The sequence below is a fragment of the Stegostoma tigrinum genome, chromosome 2 (assembly GCF_030684315.1).
Source record: "Stegostoma tigrinum isolate sSteTig4 chromosome 2, sSteTig4.hap1, whole genome shotgun sequence".
In the NCBI taxonomy this organism is placed as follows: Eukaryota; Metazoa; Chordata; class Chondrichthyes; order Orectolobiformes; family Stegostomatidae; genus Stegostoma; species Stegostoma tigrinum.
Window position 1 is genome coordinate 52495718 of NC_081355.1, and position 19716 is coordinate 52515433.

Sequence of the window (19716 nt, forward strand, 5' to 3'; positions counted from 1 at the left end):
CCACATAGTCTTCTGGTCAGAAAAGCACACAGGAAACTCTGAGCACAATGCAATACAGCTGATCTCAAGTGCCAATATTGCGAGGATCAGGAGGAAATTATTAGAAAATTTCAGCAACTTCGACACTTCAGCAAAGTTTTTAAAATATTTAATTCAGAGCAAGTTAGATTTATTGATGGGATTTCTGTGGAAAATTGAGCCAAACAGGCTAATTGACTTCAGTGAACAGACTTGTTTGCTTAATCTAGTGAGTCCTTGAACTATACAAAGCAGATGATTCTGCTGATGGCATATCAAGACTCAAAGTTGAATTATGACTGCCTGGAAAGATATCGAAAGATAAATGATCAAACTTCAGGGAGAAGCGACTTCTTAATAACAGAAGGATTAGGTGAAAAAATGTGAAAATAAACCAAAGCACAAAATAAAATCATTAATAGCTTTCAATTGAAGGATTATATTTCTCTCGCATAAACTGCTAATAAATAAAACTACAACAGAGATAACTCCATATCTAAGTCATAACTGTTCCAGCAGATGGCAGCTGGCCTAAAGAGATTGAAGCTTACCAAATGGGCATAATTTTCCAATAGAAAAAACTGCAAATGCTAGAATTCAGAAACAAATACCGAACGTATTGACAGTTAACATTTCATTTGATGATCTAGATTTCACCAGTAGCATGGGATGTTTATAAAACTTAAACTCGCTAAACTTAACTGTATCATAAGCTCATTCAGTGAGATCACAATCTAATATCTTTTATATAGGTTTAACCTGATTGCATTTGCTTTCCCATAAAACTTGTTTAGTTAACATCTAACCCTATAAAGCTCCTGTTTCTTTCTGGTCAATAAAACTAGGCTTTTACCAGTTTTAAGGAAATTTATCTGTGGTAATAAATTTAGGGTGCCACTGGTAAGTCAAAAATTCTGAAACTTAGATATTTTCAATTGCTGGAAGTCTGCCCAAGTTAATACTTTTAGATGGTGGAATCAGGATGAAAACTAAGAGTTTGTAAGTGGAGCAAAAAGTAGGTCTGCTAGCATCTTTAAAATGAAAAAGCAGGTTAGCATCTTAGCTGAATACCTATGATTAAAACTAAAAACAGAGGCAAGCTCCTTCAAAGAATTGAACAAAGTGGCAATTTAGAATGTTAAAGAAAAGCAGTAAGATTGATAATGTACAAATAAGGAATGAGCCTAGACCATCTATTACTTCAAGCCTGCTTCAAGCCTGTCTACCATTCAATAAGATCGCAATTGATCTGATTTTAACCTCAACTCCATGTTCCTGTGTATACCAATAATCTTTCATCCCCTTTGTAATAAAGAATATCTCTACCCCTCCCTTAAAAATATGTAACGATTCTGAATCCATTGAGTTTTGAGGAACAGAATTCCAAAGACTGTCAGCCTTCTGAGAGAAACAGTGTTACCTCAGCCCTTTTTTTTTTAAATGGGCATCCCCTTATTATTTAGAGTATGATCCCTAGTTGTAGATTCTTCCATGAGAGAAAGTGCAATTTTAACATCCACCTAGTCGAATCCCCTCAGGATCTTATGTTTCACTTTAAAGACTCATCTAAACTCCTGAGGATACAGGCCTAGCCTGTCTACCCTCTCCTTATAAGACAGTCCATTGATTCCACATGTTAGTCAAGTAAACCTTCGTTGATCTGTTTCCAATGCATTAACTTCCTTCCCTAACTACACTGACCAATACTGTATACAGTACTCCAGACACAGTCTAACTAATGCCCTGTATAACAGCAGCACAATATCCCTAGTCTTGACTTTAGGTTCCCTCATAATAAAGCATAACATTTTATTAGCTTTCCTGGTTACCTGCATGCTAACCTCCTGTGATTCATGCACTGGGACACTCAGATCTCTCTGTATCTCAGAACGCTGCAACTTATCACCATTTAAAGCGACTTCTTTATTCCTTCTGCTAAAATGGACATATTCACACTTTGCCACATTATATTCTATTTGCCAGTTCTTTGCCCACTCACTTAACCTATCTAATACCCTTTTGTAGGCTTCTTATATCCTCTTACTAGCTGACTTTTGTATCCATTTGTATTGGATTTTGTATCAAGTGCAAATTTAACCATTATGCCTTCAAATCCCTTCATCTCAATCATTTATCTGATTTGTAAAGAGCTGGGGCCTGTGCACCAACCTGTATCGCGCATCACTTAACATCCTAATAGCCTGAAAATAACCCATTCATTCCTGAAGAAGTATAATACCTGAAATGTTGACTTCCTTTCCTTCAGATGCTGCCTGGTTTGCTGTGTTCTTCCAGCCTTCAGTTTGTCTACCTTGGATTCCAGCATCTGCAGTTTCCTTTTGTCTCTATTCCTATGTTCTGCTTTGTTAGCAAGCAAGCCAGCCTTCTCCCCTTCGCCAATATATTACCCTCTACATTGAGTTTTATTTTCTACAATAATCTTAAATGTACACCTTGTCAAATGCCTTCTGGAACTCTAAATACAGTACATCCACTGGTTCACCTTTATCGACAGCACAAGTTACTTCTTCAAAGAACCCCAGTAAATTAGTTAAACATGATTTCTCTGAAAAAGCCATCTTCGCTCTGCCTGATTACCTCAAACTTAACAAAATGCCCTGTTATAACATCTTTAGTAATAGCTTCTAACATTTTCATTATGACTGATGTTAAGCTAACTGGCCTGTAATTTCCTGTTTTCTGCCTCCTTCTGTTTTTGAGTAAAGGAGTTAATATTAATTATATCCAAAAGGACCTCCCCTGAATTTACTGAGTATTCGAAAATTAAAGCTAATGGTTTCACTAGCCTACAAGGTCTAGAGCTGGATGAACACAGCAGGCCAAGCAGCATCAGAGGAGCAGGAAAGCTGACATCTAGGCCCGAAACATCAGCTTTCCTGCTCCTCTGATGCTGCTTGGTCTGCTGTGTTCATCCAGCTCTAGGCTTTGTTACTCAGATTCTCAGCATCTGCAGTTCCTACTGTCTCAAAAATATCTTATTTGGTTTGCCTACCATCTCTTTATCTTCTGTTACTAATTCTCACACTCTAGCGGACGAATACTTCAACAACTATGTTTGTTATTTTATGTATGTGAAGAAATTTTTTTTTGCCTAACTTTCAAACTCTAGATTTTTTTCCCTCATTAATCTTTTACCAATTCCTTCCTTTATTCTGCCCAGGTTATTGATCTTCTACATATTTTTGCATAATTATTGTCTTTTCTTTGAAGGTGAATTAACCTCTCTTAGTTAACCACGGATGGTGTGCCTGTCCCTTAGAATTTTCACTGTTTGTTAGAATGAATTTGTTCTGCACTCTGAAATATCCGTTTGAAAGTTTCCTATTTTATCTCAACTGATTTATCCCTCAGTCACAATTCCCAATTACTTTTGTTAGGTCTGCTTTCATGCCCTCATAATTGCCCTTATTTAAATTCAAAATAGATATTTGCTGTAAACTTTTGACAAGTTGCCATGATTTCGCTTGAAAACCTACCACATGGTTACCGTTAAAAAGCCTAGACACAATTCCCACAACTATCTACTTGCTTTTATCATTCCTCATTTCTAGCTAGACTGCTTCTGTGTCCTGGTTTCCTGAATTACGTTCATTCCTTTCTATTTCTATGTATTAATATGATCTTTAATGTACAGAGTTACTCCTCCATCCATTCCTAAATGTCCCACACCATTCTATATTCAGGCCTCAATCTAGGTTTATTTACGGCCACTTGATCAAACTTCGTGATCTCAATTTCTTACTGTTAGTTCATCTGTTTTGTTTCAGATGCTGAATAAACTCAAATATAATGCCTTAAGCTTTCTTCTTGTGTATTTTTGTAATCACTAGTCATATATGTCGATTAGCTGTTAGAACAGCATTCTTGGTATCTTCCTGTCATTGTCTGTTGTTCACTTCCCACATTAATTCCTTCCTCTGTTGCATTTTCCCATTCTTCAATTTGGCCCTTTAACCCCATTATTTAGTTTAAAGCCCTCCCTAATCCCTAGTTACATGGTTCACAAGAATGCCAGACCTGTTACTGTTCAGGTGTGGACTGCCCACAGGTACAGATCCCACTTTACCCAGTATTAGTGCCAGGAACAAGAACTCGCTTCTCTCAATGAGCCGAATGGCCTAATTTCTGCTCCTATACCTTATGGCCATACAGCAGTGTTTCAGCCACATGTTCCTCTCTCTAAGCTGCAGTATTTCTGCCCTCAGGCTCCCTGTTGCCTGTTTCACCTGCAGTTATAGCTTCCTGTCCCTAACCACTGACCGTAAAAGGCCACAGCGTGCTGTGAGGTGTGACTGCTACAAAGAATCCAGGTAACCTTCACCCTCCCTTAGGCATCAGTGTCTGTAGTTCAGCCTCCAGCTCATAATCTCCAAGCTCATGCTGCTAAAACTAGCTCGTCACTGAAGTCAATAAAATGGACGCCATGGAACCTTATTATAATGGTAAACACGAAACATGATATTGTGAAGGAAGGGAGTGTATACTTACAGAAGGTTAGCTACATTGCTGCTGAGGTGAGTCTTCTAGCAATATCTGAATGGCATGGGGGCAGGCTACAACACATGTATATGATTCAAAGGTTTGAAAATAGACTAGTAAAAAGAACGTGTTTCGGACTATCCCATTGGAAGCTGTCAGTGCCCTCTTCACCTCCAGGAGTGTCTACGTGATTTGGAAGAGCATGGAGTATTGGGGTTTGTTCACTAGTAATGGCTTGAAAATTGGAATTCTGAGGGCTGGTAAGAATGGCATCTTTTTGTTCTTGCTAACTTCCATAAAAATCAACTATGTCAGTAAAAGAGCATTTGAAGTGAAATGTATATGAAGGCAGCAAGTACAATCCTTTCTTTACAAATTTCACAACCCAGGTATTCAGTTCATTCCGTTGAAATCAACACTGCTGCTCCCAGTACTCGATTATCATATTGCATCATATGGTTTTTTTTTGCTGAGATGTTGTTAATTTGACTATCAATTTTAGAAAAAGCTTTCAATCATTACAGTTTTAAATACTAATATTTTAACTCCAATGTGAGGCTCAAATTTCCTCTACCTTCGGTGGAGGCAAGCTAATGCCTTAGAAGTGGGACTCCAGCTACCATTGTAATTATCCAGCAACTCAGCAATAGTACAGAGAAGCAACCAGTTATATGGAAGGAGATAAATCAATTTATGTCAGAATCTGAATTTAAGGAAACAAACAGCTTGCATGTTTAAAATGTATGACTTGCAGTTTTAATGATTGCTAAATACACCTTTTAGCTCCGTGTATGTGCCTGTTTGGATTTCCAAAGAGCCAGACAGAGTTGTAATCTCACAATGAATTATTCCTCCTCAATTTTACCTGCTCTACTGTGAGAAAATAGAGAATCAATCACATCGATTAAGGTGTGTAGCGGGGAAAAAAAGTTGATTATTTTGCGACTGTAGTTTTCTTTCAAGGAAATGTTCATAATCTTTAAGGATGACCCCTGTAAATATATTTCTACCAAAAAAAATTGTGAACAAAGACTATATCTAAACTATCAGGAAAAACAGTTAATGTTTAGTCCATAATCTGTACTGAGAGCAGTTGACCTCTGTTGGGCTGGGTGACAGAGATCCTGCAGATACCCTCAGTGCTCTAAATTTGCAATCCTGTTTGCTTCCCAGCAATACCTGTTCTAAATCTGTATGGATCCTATGTTGTAGTTGAGAACTCTTCATAAAATGAGTATGTTCTCCTTGGGAGAGGTACCAAAGGCAACACCTTTCCAACATTCTGCTGAATCTTGAGCCTCATAGAGGAAGATACTGGGTGACTTTAATATAGATTAAAATGGTGTTGTCTGGTTAGCATAATTATTCAGCAAACATAGTTCAGTCATTCCTTATTTCAATGATGGAAGTTATTGAGCCACTGTTAGAACTCCTGTGATATTGCACACAGAGGCCAAAACCAAATGCATTATTGGAGAAGAGTACCTTTTCAGGATGGCCGAGTAAGTAGACAGGAAGGTAGGTAGATGGCAATGCATATGGGAGAACAACAACACTGGACAAGAGGAGGGGTGTGGAAGGTGACCAGGGAGAGGATCGTGGAAGAAGTGATAATTGGGTGGGCGAGCAGAATGAGCTGAGCTAAGAAGAGTAGGAGGCAAGGAAAGGAAATATGGAGGGTAGACAAAAGGTTAGGGGGTGTTCACCTTCCAGAGCAAAAGGCTGATTTTTCAATTTTTCAATTGGGAAGTGAAAACATTTCCAATTGTGAGAGTGGGGGGACAAAAAAAGTTCAAGTCCAATTTTGTTTTTGTTGAAGAGTTTTTTATCCCAATTTTTTTTAGGTGCCAGAGCTGCTACCAAGCCTGAAGATTTTTTATATATGCACAAGGTTGACAGATATACTCAAAAGGGATGTTTTCTAATGATTATATAAACATTTTCTTGCATATTGTGGGACGTTAGCAGTTGGTGCAAGTATTTGTAGTCTGCAAAGAGGCAGTTTGAGATTTATTCTTTAGTAGTGGTAGGGAATCCAATTGTCCTGTTTGGGGATAACTGAGGCTAGGTGTTCACTTTAGGCTGTCAAGATACTGTGATAGGGTCATACCTGCATATTCTTCTATTGTTGGACCAGATTGCATGATTTTGATTCTGATCAAGAATGATGTTACCTCTTAGCTACTAGGCTGTGCAGCAACCCCTAAGTTTATGAACATAGTGGCTGCATAAAACCGTTTAATGCATGTAATCTGCCTGTGCATGCCAATGGAAACAAAAGGCTATGTTAACTCAGAGGTAGTCCAAATAAAAGAGGGCTTTTGTAGAGTATGTATAATGCCATTTACCAATTAGGACAAATGACTGTTGCAGGATCTCTGAAATGTAGTTTATTGGTGGTTATTGATGCAGTAATCTCTTCCCTTGTGTTGTTGACGATAGGATTTAACAGAAGCTTTAATGATGGCTATCCTCAAGAAGCTAAAGGTTGAGCAAATGACACTTGATAATAACTGTCTTCAGGCACTTTCTCGAGTTTACGTTGCAATCTGCCGACAGCAAGGAGATCTTGAAAGAGCTCGTCTCCTCTCCTATAATATCTTAAAGGAAGGTAAGTTTGAGCCTAAATTGCATAATGATATTGATACAAAATAAACCAATGGAACATGTTGTCATGGATCCCGTAGTGAAATCGTAGTTCATGATATTTATCAGATAGCATTCACTAAATAAAATTTTAACTTATTAAATGCATTTTTATTTCCTCCTTGAGATGCAGACTCTGCTGACAAGGCTTGCATTTATTGCCTATTCAAAGATTTTACCCAAACAACTGTGTAGGGAATGGCAATATAGTTCCATGTCATTTTGCTGAGTGAATTGGAGGGGGTGTCTGGTGCTACTGTTTCCAAGCACTTTGCTGTTTGAGGCAGTAAATGTTGCAAGTCCTGCAGGTCACACTGATGTTGGTAACCAACCAGTTGCTTTCACAGTTCATAGTTTTGTGGTCTGATTGACGTTCTCTTGTCCCAAGTAGTTTTTTTTTTAAACTGGCTTGTATCACTATGAGTTAGAGAAGGTTTTCCTCTTGTCTGGTAACTGGCTGGCTGACTTATATCATTGAGCAAGAAAGGATCTTATTGGGTGACTAAGTTCTTCAACTGTGACCTTCACAGCACACTAACTCTCAAACGCAGGCTGGTCCGCATGTGAATGTTCAGTCCCACTAGCATCGCCCCAGTAAAGTTGAAACTGACTTTTTAACGCCTGACTTTGTGTATTCTTCAAAATTCAAAATGCAAAATGTGCCTGCAGGTTGGAACAAAATCTGCAGGGGGTTGCTTGCAGTTGAGAAGGGCTTTGAAGTCCTCTTTGAATCTGTAGGTCTGAAATTCCATGGATCCCTATCTAAATAGCCGTTGAATTTATATATGCCATTTTTGGCTGATTTCAGCCCCCTTCTTAGAAAAAATACATTTTGGAAGTACAGATGAAAAGTTCCCTTGGTACTTGGGGTTCTGACTCATGGTCATGACATCCGACAAGAACATGCTACATTGTGTGCTGATATGTCACCAAATTTTGGCGAGCATGAGCCGACCAGCATCGAAGTCAAAAGACAACATTGCAACAACATTGATGTTGGTTGAAATTTATGAATGCTAACTTGCTTTCCTTGTAGCAAACACAAGCAACCTTCACATGCAAGTGAGTAACTGAACCAGAAGCAGAATTCTTTGCACGCTCAAAGACAGAAATTTTGAAGTTTATTTTAACCAGGCACCTCAGTCTTTCATATATTGACACGACAGTACATTTCAAACGGTATCAAAAATAATTTCACGAAGAAGCATTCATTTTTTAAAACAACTGGAATTATTCAATTTTATAAAGTATGAAACTAGTGTTGAAAATTATGCATCTTCAAATGCCTCATTGCACTGAATTTTGCAGTATGCAATTTTGTTTGGTTTCTTCCCATCTGAAAGTATTCCTCTTCATTGCAACTCTGCATTTCATGTGTGGTTAGGTCACAGATTTATATTGTAGCATATTCTAGTCTTTCTATTTGATAAAGGTACTTTTTTTCAGATTTCCCAGATTCAAGCAAATTGTTGCTGCTCATTTTGAGTGTTTGGCAGAACATATTTTCTACACAAGGACCAGTCAATAAAGCTATGCAAGCTGTTGCCAAGCAACGTGCCAAAGGAGATGTTCTCACTTGTTTGAGTGCATACCTCAATTGGGAAAAGGTACAGTTACTTTATCATATTTTGTAGCAGTCACAGTCTGAATGGAGTTGGGGGAGGGGGTGGTGTAAGGGTGGCTTGTTTTGAAGACAAACATTTTTGTCATGTGTTGAGATCAGTCAGACTGTAACTGTTTTTAAATTTCAGGGTTTGATGAGAAGATTCCATCATATGATACTTGCTGTTTTCCCTTACACATTACAAAAAAAAATTAGCTGCTGTAAGAAATCGAGGCACATCTCATCTCCCTTTCTTTCCCATTTCTCCAGTTAGTCTGTGTCCTTCTGAAGACTAGTTACTGCATCTTTACTGTATTACTGAACTTCATGTCATCTGTAAACATTGAAAAATATGCTATGTATATCCAAGTGTAGCTCATTATATCAAAAAGAGCTGTGATCCTACTTTTCTAAATGACTGTTTGCTATGTTGCCAATTATTGCCTCCCAAAATTTCTTCCCCGTTGATGTTAAGCTAATTGGTTCATTGTTGATAGGTATACATGCCTCCTATTTTTGAAGAGGGATGTAACATTTGGAATCCACTAGTTCTTTAGTACCAGTCCTAGATCTAAAGAGATTTTGATTAGACCTCCACAAATTGGATGCATCCCATCTGGTGCAGATGACTTTTCCCTTTTGAAGGTGACCAATCTTTTAAGTGCCTTATTTTTATCCTATCCAATATCACCGTTGCCACCTCCTTTATTCCCACATTGGCAACAGTCTTGTCTAGTGAGTGCAGATATCAATTACTCTTTCCCCAAAATTATAACCAGCATTTCTTCCTTGCTTGCTGAGGTGGAAATGGTTTGGTAAAGAAAGTTCCTAGTACATACTATATGAGCTCCTCCTCTTTTTCCTTCACCAGGTTACAATGTCATTTTTATAATTAAAACAGAGGGAATCCACAAATGATCTTTAAATGTTCTCATAACAGAAAATGAAAATTTTACCTAATTTGTTTGTTAGAATTCAGTTGAGAGCTGAAGTCATAATGATTTGTTCACTGCTTGCTTATTTTTTTTTGTAGAGATCGTCGATGAAGTTATAGCTTCTACATAAGGAGATATTCATTTTTCATGTGTAATTATTTGATTTTCAGAATCCACCTCTAGACATTAGTTCTTTGGTTTCAAGTTTCCTTATTGCCATGCAGCAGAGTCCTAAAGTGGGATTCCGAAAAAGTAATGAATATGGAATGGATTTTAATGGTGATATGTGGGAACTGATTTATGCCATAGATTTGCTGTGTTCTCAACAACCATGGTCATGGACGCACAACTCCTTCATAAGGTAATTCAGAGATACGTTTGGACTAATCTGTTCATTCTAAAATTACCATGTGTCTATTTAAATGATTCAAATATGTAATGTTTCTCATATATACAAAATACCATACAAAGACTGAGAGAAACGTTACATAGGCCAAACTGGAAGAAAACTGACAATTGGGATACACAAACATCAAGTAGCCACCAACAGACACGACCAATTCTCACTAGTCTCAACACACAGACAAAGAAGGACACAAATTGGGACAACACATCCATAATAGCGCAAGCCAAACAGAGACATGTCAGCAAATTCCTGGAGGCCTGGCATTCCAACGGCACTCCAACAAACACATTGAACTGGACCTGATATATAAGCTACTGAAAAACAGAACCAGAATTGATGCCAACCACACCAGCAAACCAAGGTGCATAAACAGCAAGTGGGACAGAACACCAATGCTTCACAGTAGGTCCACTGATGATGTTACCTAGCAGGGTAACAAAACATTTGCAATCAAACACACCGGCTCAGCGAGCAAGCCTGCAACCTGGTATATTCTCCTTTGATTATTCCAAGACAACAAAATGTGAGGCTGGATGAACACAGCAGGCCAAGCAGCATCCCAGGAGCACAAAAGCTGACGTTTCGGGCCTAGACCCTTCATCAGAGAGGGGGTTGGGGAGAGGGAACTGGAATAAATAGGGAGAGAGGGGGAGGCGGATCGAAGATGGAGAGTGAAGAAGATAGGTGGAGAGAGTATAGGTGGGGAGGTAGGGAGGGGATAGGTCAGTCCAGGGAAGACGGACAGGTCAAGGAGGTGGGATGACGTTAGTAGATAGATGGGGGTGCGGCTTGGGGTGGGAGGAAGGGATGGGTGAGAGGAAGAACCGGTTAGGGAGGCAGAGACAGGTTGGACTGGTTTTGGGATGCAGTGGGTGGGTGGGTGGGTGGGTGGGGGGGGAAGAGCTGGGCTGGTTGTGTGGTGCGGTGGGGGGAGGGGACGAACTGGGCTGGTTTAGGGATGCAGTAGGGGAAGGGGAGATTTTGAAACTGGTGAAGTCCACATTGATACCATTAGGCTGCAGGGTTCCCAGGCGGAATATGAGTTGCTGTTCCTGCAACCTTCGGGTGGCATCATTGTGGCAGTGCAGGAGGCCCATGATGGACACGTCATCTAGAGAATGGCAGGGGCAGTGGAAATGGTTTGCGACTGGGAGGTGCAGTTGTTTGTTGCGAACTGAGCGGAGGTGTTCTGCAAAGCGGTCTCCAAGGCTCCGCTTGGTTTCCCCAATGTAGAGGAAGCCACACTGGGTACAGTGGATGCAGTATACCACATTGGCAGATGTGCAGGTGAACCTCTGCTTAATGAGGAATGTCGTCTTGGGGCCTGGGATAGGGGTGAGGGAGGAGGTGTGGGGGCAAGTGTAGCATTTCCTGCAGTTGCAGGGGAAGGTGCCGGGTGTGGTGGGGTTGGAGGGCAGTGTGGAGCGAACAAGGGAGTCACGGAGAGAGTGGTCTCTCCGGAAAGCAGACAGGGGTGGGGATGGAAAAATGTCTTGGGTGGTGGGGTCGGATTGTAAATGGCGGAAGTGTCGGAGGATGATGCGTTGTATCAGGAGGTTGGTAGGGTGGTGTGTGAGAACGAGGGGGATCCTCTTAGGGCGGTTGTGGCGGGGGCAGGGTGTAAGGGATGTGTTGCAGGAAATACGGGAGACGCGGTCAAGGGCGTTCTCGATCACTGTGGGGGGAAAGTTGCGGTCCTTAAAGAACTTGGACATCTGGGATGTGCGGGAGTGGAATGTCTTATCGTGGGAGCAGATGCGGCGGAGGCGGAGGAATTGGGAATAGGCGATGGAATTTTTGCAGGAGGGTGGGTGGGAGGAGGTGTATTCTAGGTAGCTGTGGGAGTCGGTGGGCTTGAAATGGACATCAGTGGAGTCTATTAACCGCCTCAACCTCTCCACCCCTCTCACTCACTCCAACCTCTCCCCCACAGAACGGGCAGCCCTCCGCTCCCTTCGCTCCAACCCCAACCTCACCATCAAACCCGCAGACAAGGGTGGCGCAGTGGTAGTATGGCACACTGACCTCTACATCGCCGAGGCCAGGCTCCAACTCTCCGACACCACCTCCTACCGCCCCCTTGATCATGACCCCACACCCGAGCACCAAACCATCATCTCCAACACCATTCACGACCTCATCATCTCAGGGGACCTCCCATCCACAGCCTCCAACCTCACTGTTCCCCAACCCCGCACGGCCCGTTTCTATCTCCTTCCCAAAATCCACAAACCTGCCTGCCCCGGTCGACCCATCGTCTCAGCCTGCTCCTGCCTCACCGAACTCATCTCCACCTATCTGGACTCCATTTTCTCCCCTTTGGTCCAGGAACTCCCCACCTACGTCCGTGACACCACCCACGCCCTCCACCTCCTCCAGGACTTCCAATTCCCTGGCCCCCAATACTTCACATTCACCATGGACGTCCAGTCCCTATACACCTGCATTCCGCATGCAGATGGCCTCAAGGCCCTCCACTTCTTCCTGTCCCGCAGGCCCGACCAGTCCCCCTCCACCGACACTCTCATCCGCCTAGCTGAACTCGTCCTCACCCTCAACAACTTCTCTTTTGACTCCTCCCACTTCCTACAGACTATGGGGGTGGCCATGGGCACCCGCATGGGCCCCAGCTATGCCTGCCTCTTTGTAGGTTACGTGGAACAGTCCCTCTTCCGCACCTACACAGGCCCCAAACCCCACCTCTTCCGCCGGTACATTGATGACTGTATCGGCGCCGCCTCTTGCTCCCCAGAGGAGCTCGAACAGTTCATCCACTTCACCAACACCTTCCACCCCAACCTTCAGTTCACCTGGGCCATCTCCAGCACATCCCTCACCTTCCTGGACCTCTCAGTCTCCATCTCAGGCAACCAGCTTGTAACTGATGTCCGTTTCAAGCCCACCGACTCCCACAGCTACCTAGAATACACCTCCTCCACCGCTACCTAGAATACACCTCCTCCCACCCACCCTCCTGCAAAAATTCCATCCCCTATTCCCAATTCCTCCGCCTCCGCCGCATCTGCTCCCACGATAAGACATTCCACTCCTGCACATCCCAGATGCCCAAGTTCTTTGAAGGACCGCAACTTTCCCCCCACAGTGATCGAGAACGCCCTTGACCGCGTCTCCCGTATTTTCCGCAACACATCCCTCACACCCTGCCCCCGCCACAACCGCCCTAAGAGGATCCCCCTCGTTCTCACACACCACCCTACCAACCTCCTGATACAACGCATCATCCTCCGACACTTCCGCCATTTACAATCCGACCCCACCACCCAAGACATTTTTCCATCCCCACCCCTGTCTGCTTTCCGGAGAGACCACTCTCTCCGTGACTCCCTTGTTCGCTCCACACTGCCCTCCAACCCCACCACACCCGGCACCTTCCCCTGCAACTGCAGGAAATGCTACACTTGCCCCCACACCTCCTCCCTCACCCCTATCCCAGGCCCCAAGACGACATTCCTCATTAAGCAGAGGTTCACCTGCACATCTGCCAATGTGGTATACTGCATCCACTGTACCCAGTGTGGCTTCCTCTACATTGGGGAAACCAAGCGGAAGCTTGGAGACCGCTTTGCAGAACACCTCCGCTCAGTTCACAACAAACAACTGCACCTCCCAGTCGCAAACCATTTCCACTGCCCCTGCCATTCTCTAGATGACGTGTCCATCATGGGCCTCCTGCACTGCCACAATGATGCCACCCGAAGGTTGCAGGAACAGCAACTCATATTCCGCCTGGGAACCCTGCAGCCTAATGGTATCAATGTGGACTTCACCAGTTTCAAAATCTCCCCTTCCCCTACTGCATCCCTAAACCAGCCCAGTTCGTCCCCTCCCCCCACCGCACCACACAACCAGCCCAGCTCTTCCCCCCCCACCCACTGCATCCCAAAACCAGTCCAACCTGTCTCTGCCTCCCTAACCGGTTCTTCCTCTCACCCATCCCTTCCTCCCACCCCAAGCCGCACCCCCACCTACCTACTAACGTCATCCCACCTCCTTGACCTGTCCGTCTTCCCTGGACTGACCTATCCCCTCCCTACCTCCCCACCTATACTCTCTCTACCTATCTTCTTTACTCTCCATCTTCGGTCCGCCTCCCCCTCTCTCCCTATTTATTCCAGTTCCCTCCCCCCATCCCCCTCTCTGATGAAGGGTCTAGGCCCGAAACGTCAGCTTTTGTGCTCCTGGGATACTGCTTGGCCTGCTGTGTTCATCCAGCCTCACATTTTGTTGTCTTGGAATTCTCCAGCATCTGCAGTTCCCATTGTCTCTCTCTCTCCTTTGATTTTTGTTGACTTTTCTGCTTTTTGTTTTGTTTTAGGACAGAGGTATGGCCTGTAATGGATAAATGGATGAAGCGCAGAAGAGGCCAGGCAAATATTCCAAATATTCCAGATGCCACGGTTGCAGGCGTCATGAGACTTATTGGTAATTAACTTGATTATAGCAAACTATACTTGGCTGAAGATCCGGTGAAGTATGAAGTACAGATAATACCACATGTAGCATTTACTTTTTAAACCTCTGATTTTGTAAGGAAAACATTGTGTTAAATTGAAAGCAACCCTTCACCCCTGTTTTGTTTTGCAACATATATCTTGTTTGCACATTAACTCTATTTTGTGGGACGGTAGGTTATGGAAGTGTGTTTAATCTTTTAGAAAATTCGTTGGGTAGCTTTTTCAACAAAAAATAACATCCGAACCAATTTTCAAAAGATGTTATTACATGCAAAGGAACTTTTTTTCTCAAATGTAAAGAAAAGAAAATCATTTGAGTAATACAACAAAAAATGTCTATCAGTGTTGTGCTGTAAGTGTCACACGATCATGAAGAAAAATCACATGCAGCATGAGAAGTTGGTGCAGAGGGCAAGGGGTGCTTTTGCTTGCATTTTTAGCTCGTAGTTTTTAAGCATTTTTTAACACGATTAGTTAAAGGCCAGGATTAGGGGCCCAGCACAAAAGAATAACATCACAGGTAAACTGTAAGTTCATTATTGGCAACAGCTACAAATTTGACTGTCTATGACAGGTTTCTTTAGTTGAAGGTAAATTGGGAAAATAATTACAAGCTGCAAACTAAGAAGCCATTAAAAAATGTTTAAAAATCAACTTAAGAATGATACAATAGAGAGCCACGTCGGGCAATCTGTTCTACCTGCACACTGTGGAACCTGGTGGGCCCATTGTGGTTCCGACTGACCATATTGGTTGCAAGTGTTACTTCATTGAGGAACTCTGGCTCAGACATGGTGAGCTGGAGTCTGAGCTTCCAACACCGTAACATGTCAGGGAGTGGGAGAGTTACCTGGGCGCTGTGTAATTCGGTCAGGGACAAGAGGGTGTGACTGTGTGTGAGGCAGGTGGAGGAGTCCAGGAGATAGTGCTGAAAGAGCTTCAGCCTCGGAGCTTGCCCAAAAGATTTGAGATTATTGCTCCCTATGTGATTGGGAATGGGGCCGTAGGAACAAATTGATCATAACACTATGGTACAGGGAGCTGTTCAAGAGGAGAGAGAAAAGAGAAATGTAAATGTATTCAAGGATAGTATACTCAGGGGAATAGACACTGTTCTCTGTGGCCAGAATCGATCGGCCGAAGGCTGTGTTGCTTGCCTGGGTTCAGGAAGTCTCGTCTGGGCTGCAGAGGAACTTTCGAATGGTTGGGGGAAGACACAGTAGGCTTGGTCCATGTAGGTATCAATGATAAAAGTAGAAAGTGGAAAGGGGTTCTGCTGAGGGCATATGAGCAGTTGGGGGCTAAATTAGAAAGCAGAACTAAAAAGATGGTAACCTCTGGAGTACCAAATGAGCCAAGAGCAAATTGGCATAGGTCAACAAGATTAAAGAGTCAGTTGCATACAAAATTATGGAAATAGTTAAAGGGGGAAAGGGCTTAGCAGAGGTTATTACAGTTTCCAGAACAAGTAATAGGACAGAGAAGATGGAAGGGTTCAGAAATCTAATTTCAGGCAATTTCACAGCAGGTAAGGGGACAATTATAAGCAGGGGGACAGTCAACGCAGAGCTGAGGGTATTGTACCTTAACACACAGAGTAAATGAAACATGGTAAATGGGGTTGTAGTGCAGATTCAAGGTGGCAGGTGCCATGTATGGGGATCACTCAGATGTGGCTGCAAGGGGATCAGGGCTGGGAACTAAATATCCAAGGATCTTTGGATATTTAGTTCCACTCAACAAGAACAGGCATAGAGTCATAAAGATATATAGCACAGAAACAGGCCCTTTGGTCCAACTTGTCTGTGCCGACTAGATATCCTAAATAAATCTGGTCCCATTTGCCAGCATTTAGCTCATATTCCTCTAAACCCTTCCTATTTGTTTACCCATCCAGATACCTTTTAAATGTTGTAATTCTACGAGCTTCCAGCATTCCATACAGTAACCACCCTCTGCATAAAAACATTGCCCCTTAGATCCCTTTTAAATCTTTCCTTTCTCACCTTAAACCTATGCCCTGTACTTTTGGACTCCCCGCACCCCCAAATCAGAGAAAAGACCTTGTGTATTTACCCTATCCATTCCCCTCATAATTTTATAAACCTCTATAAGGTCATCCCTCTGCCTCTGACACTCTAGGGAAAATAGCCCCAGTCTATTCAGCGCCTCCCTAAAGCTCAAACCCTCCAACCCTGCAACATCTTTGTAAATCTTTTCTAAACCCTTTCAAGTTTCACAACATCCATCCTATAGCAGGGAGACCAGAATGACACACAGTTTTCCAGTAGTGGCCTAAGCAATGTTCTGAACAGCTGTAACATGACCTCCCAACTCCTATACTTAATGCACTGACCAATAATGACAAGCATACCAAATGCCGCCTTCAGTGTCCTATCTACCTGTGACTCCATTTTCAAGGAGCTATGAACCTGCACTCCAGAGTCTGTTGTTCAGCACAATCTAAGGACAAATGGGACGATGTTGCCTTGTTAGTAAGAAATAAAATTTAATCAATGACGAGAAGTGATATAGAATTAGAAAGTATATAATCTGTGTGGGTAGAGTTGAGGAACCGTAAAGGAGAAAAGACGCTGACAGGAATTGTGTACAGGCCTCCCAACATTAGTCAGGACGTGGAGAAGAAAATAAATCAAGACATGGAAAAGCTGTATAAGAAAGGCACTGTTTCAATAATCGTGGGGCATTTCAGCATGCAGGTAAACTGGCAAAACCAGGTTGGTAGCAGAACCCAAGAAAAATAATCTGTTGACTGTTCATGAGATGGTACTTTGGAGCAGCTTGTTGTAGACCACTCTAGGGAATAAACAGTTCTGTATTTCGTGATGTGTACTGAGGCAGTCTTGATTAGGGGCCTGAAGATAAAGGAGCCCCTAGGGGCAGTGATCATAATATGATAGAATTCACCCTGAAGTTTGAGAGGAAGAAGCTGCAATCAGTTGTGACAGTATTACAATTGATTAAAGTTAACTACAAAGACATGAGGGAGGAGCTAACCAGAGTTGATTTGAAGGGAAGCCCAGCAAGATAGATGGTAGAGCGGCAATGGCAGAAGTTTCCGAGTGTGATTCGGGAGGCCCAGTAGAAATCCAACCAAAGGAAGAAGATTCTAAGGGAAGGATGAGGTAACCATGGCTGACAAGCGAAGTCAGGGATGGCAAAAAAGCAAGAGAAAAAGCATACAATATAGTGAGGATTAGTGGATAGTCAAGGGATTGGGAAGCCTTTAAAAACCAGCAGAAGATAATTAAAAGTTCAATGGGAGAGCGGAAGGGGACAAGATGAAATACGCTAGCTAGTAATACACAAGAACGTTGCAAGAGTTTTTCTCGGTGTCTAAAATGTAACAGAGAGGCAGGTTGGACCACTGGAAAGTGTGGATGGGGAACCAAGAAGTGGCAGAAGAAATGAAAGAGATACTTTGCATCAGTTTTCATGATAGACACCAGCAGCATATCAGAACTTAAGGACAGTCAGGGGAAGAGAGTAAGCATGGTGTCCATCATTAAGGAGAAGGTGTGGGAAGCTGAGAGTTCTGAAGGTGGATAAATAATCTGGACCAGATGGACTACATCCCAGAGTTCTGAAGGAAATAGCTGAGGAGACTGTCGAGGTGAAGATTTTTTAGAAATCACTGGAGTCCAGGAGAATTCCAGAGAATTGGAAAATGACTAATGTAACACCCCTGTTTAAGAAGGAAGAGAGTCAGAAGACTGGAAACTATAGGCCAGTCAGCCTAACCTTGATTAAGATTTCAGAGTCCATTATTAAGGGTGCGATTGCAGACTACTTGAAAGTACATGGTAAAATAGGACTGAGTCAGCACAACTTGTCATGGGGAGCCTGACATCTGTTAGAATTCTTTGAGGAAGTAACAAGCGAGTTAGACAAAGGACATGCCGTGGACATGATCTGTTTGGATTTTCAATTGCCGTTTGGCAAGGTGCCTCGTAGGAGGCTCTTATTTAAGAGACGAGCCTTGTGGTTTGGGGGCAATGTACTTGGAGGGGTCACTCGACCCAAAACGTTAACTTGTAAACTGCCAGACCTCCCGAGCTTTTCCAGCAATTTCCATTTTTGTTTCTGATTTACAGCATCTGCAGCTCTTGCTGGTTTGTGTTTTTATAGAGGCTCTTGATTGGTAAGGGATTCAAGGGTTATAGGAAGAAGGCAGGAGAATGGGAATATCATCTGTGGTTGAATGGAGGAGCAGACTCAATGGGCCAGATGGCCTAATTTTGCTCCAATGTCTATAGTCTTATATACTTTCCATTGACGACTTCCACTATTGAGAATAATAAACAAGGAGCTTTGAATATTTATTTCTGTAAAAAGAGCACTTGAACTTTCATCATTTTTATTAAACCTAAAGTTTCCATTTTCTTTAACACAATCTGGAATATACTTGTGGATGTTTTTTTTGGGATATCCTAACAAGACTGCAATTAGCAGCTGTGTTCTGCTGCTCTTAAAGCAACAGTGGAAATACTGGAAAGTCTAAACGCATCAGGTTACAGATGTTGAGGGAGATGACATTTTATTGAAACTGGATGAACTTAGTGGTATAACAGATTAGAGGCAGTTGAAGTATGGGAGATGTCGAGAAAGGAAGGAACAAAAGCAACGCCTGTGTAATGGGATGTGGGACAAAAGTGATTGTAAAGTCATAACCTTCAGACCTCAGCATTGAGTTTAGCATCATTATTGCTGTGTCAAGCAGGTGTTGGCAATTAATCTGGTATTGCCTTCACAATTTCTTCCAGACCTACCTTTTTGTTTATTTTCCATTATGACCCCTTTTTCCTTGCACTACAACCTTTCTTGTAAGTTACCCTGTCCTGATTTCAACGGCCTCCCCTTAGGTTACTTCCTCCTGTCACTCTTTCTTTTCTTCCCATGTTTTTCCATTTGCATAATGGAAACTGCTAAATCTCTAACTTTTTGCTGATGAACTGTATTGCTCTTTACTGATAAAGATCATAACCTGAAATTTACACTCCTTCTCCAAGGATGCTGCCTGTTCTGAGTACTTGCAGCATTCACATTTCTGTCCACATTTCCAGCATTCTTAGTATTTTCTTGCACTTTATAGCAACGAACATTTATATCTAC

General features: G+C 42.6%; 1 protein-coding gene across 1 annotated transcript in view; it reads left to right on the forward strand.

Annotated features, from left to right (window-relative positions):
• The window catches only part of ice1 (KIAA0947-like (H. sapiens)), a 68305-nt gene that overhangs the window by 37874 nt on the left and 10715 nt on the right, over positions 1–19716 (forward strand). The window contains exons 14-17 of the mRNA XM_048552023.2: positions 6961–7129; positions 8611–8771; positions 9873–10063; positions 14445–14551. Of these exons, the coding sequence (XP_048407980.1) occupies positions 6961–7129; positions 8611–8771; positions 9873–10063; positions 14445–14551 (628 nt within the window). The remainder of the gene's footprint in view (positions 1–6960; positions 7130–8610; positions 8772–9872; positions 10064–14444; positions 14552–19716) is intronic.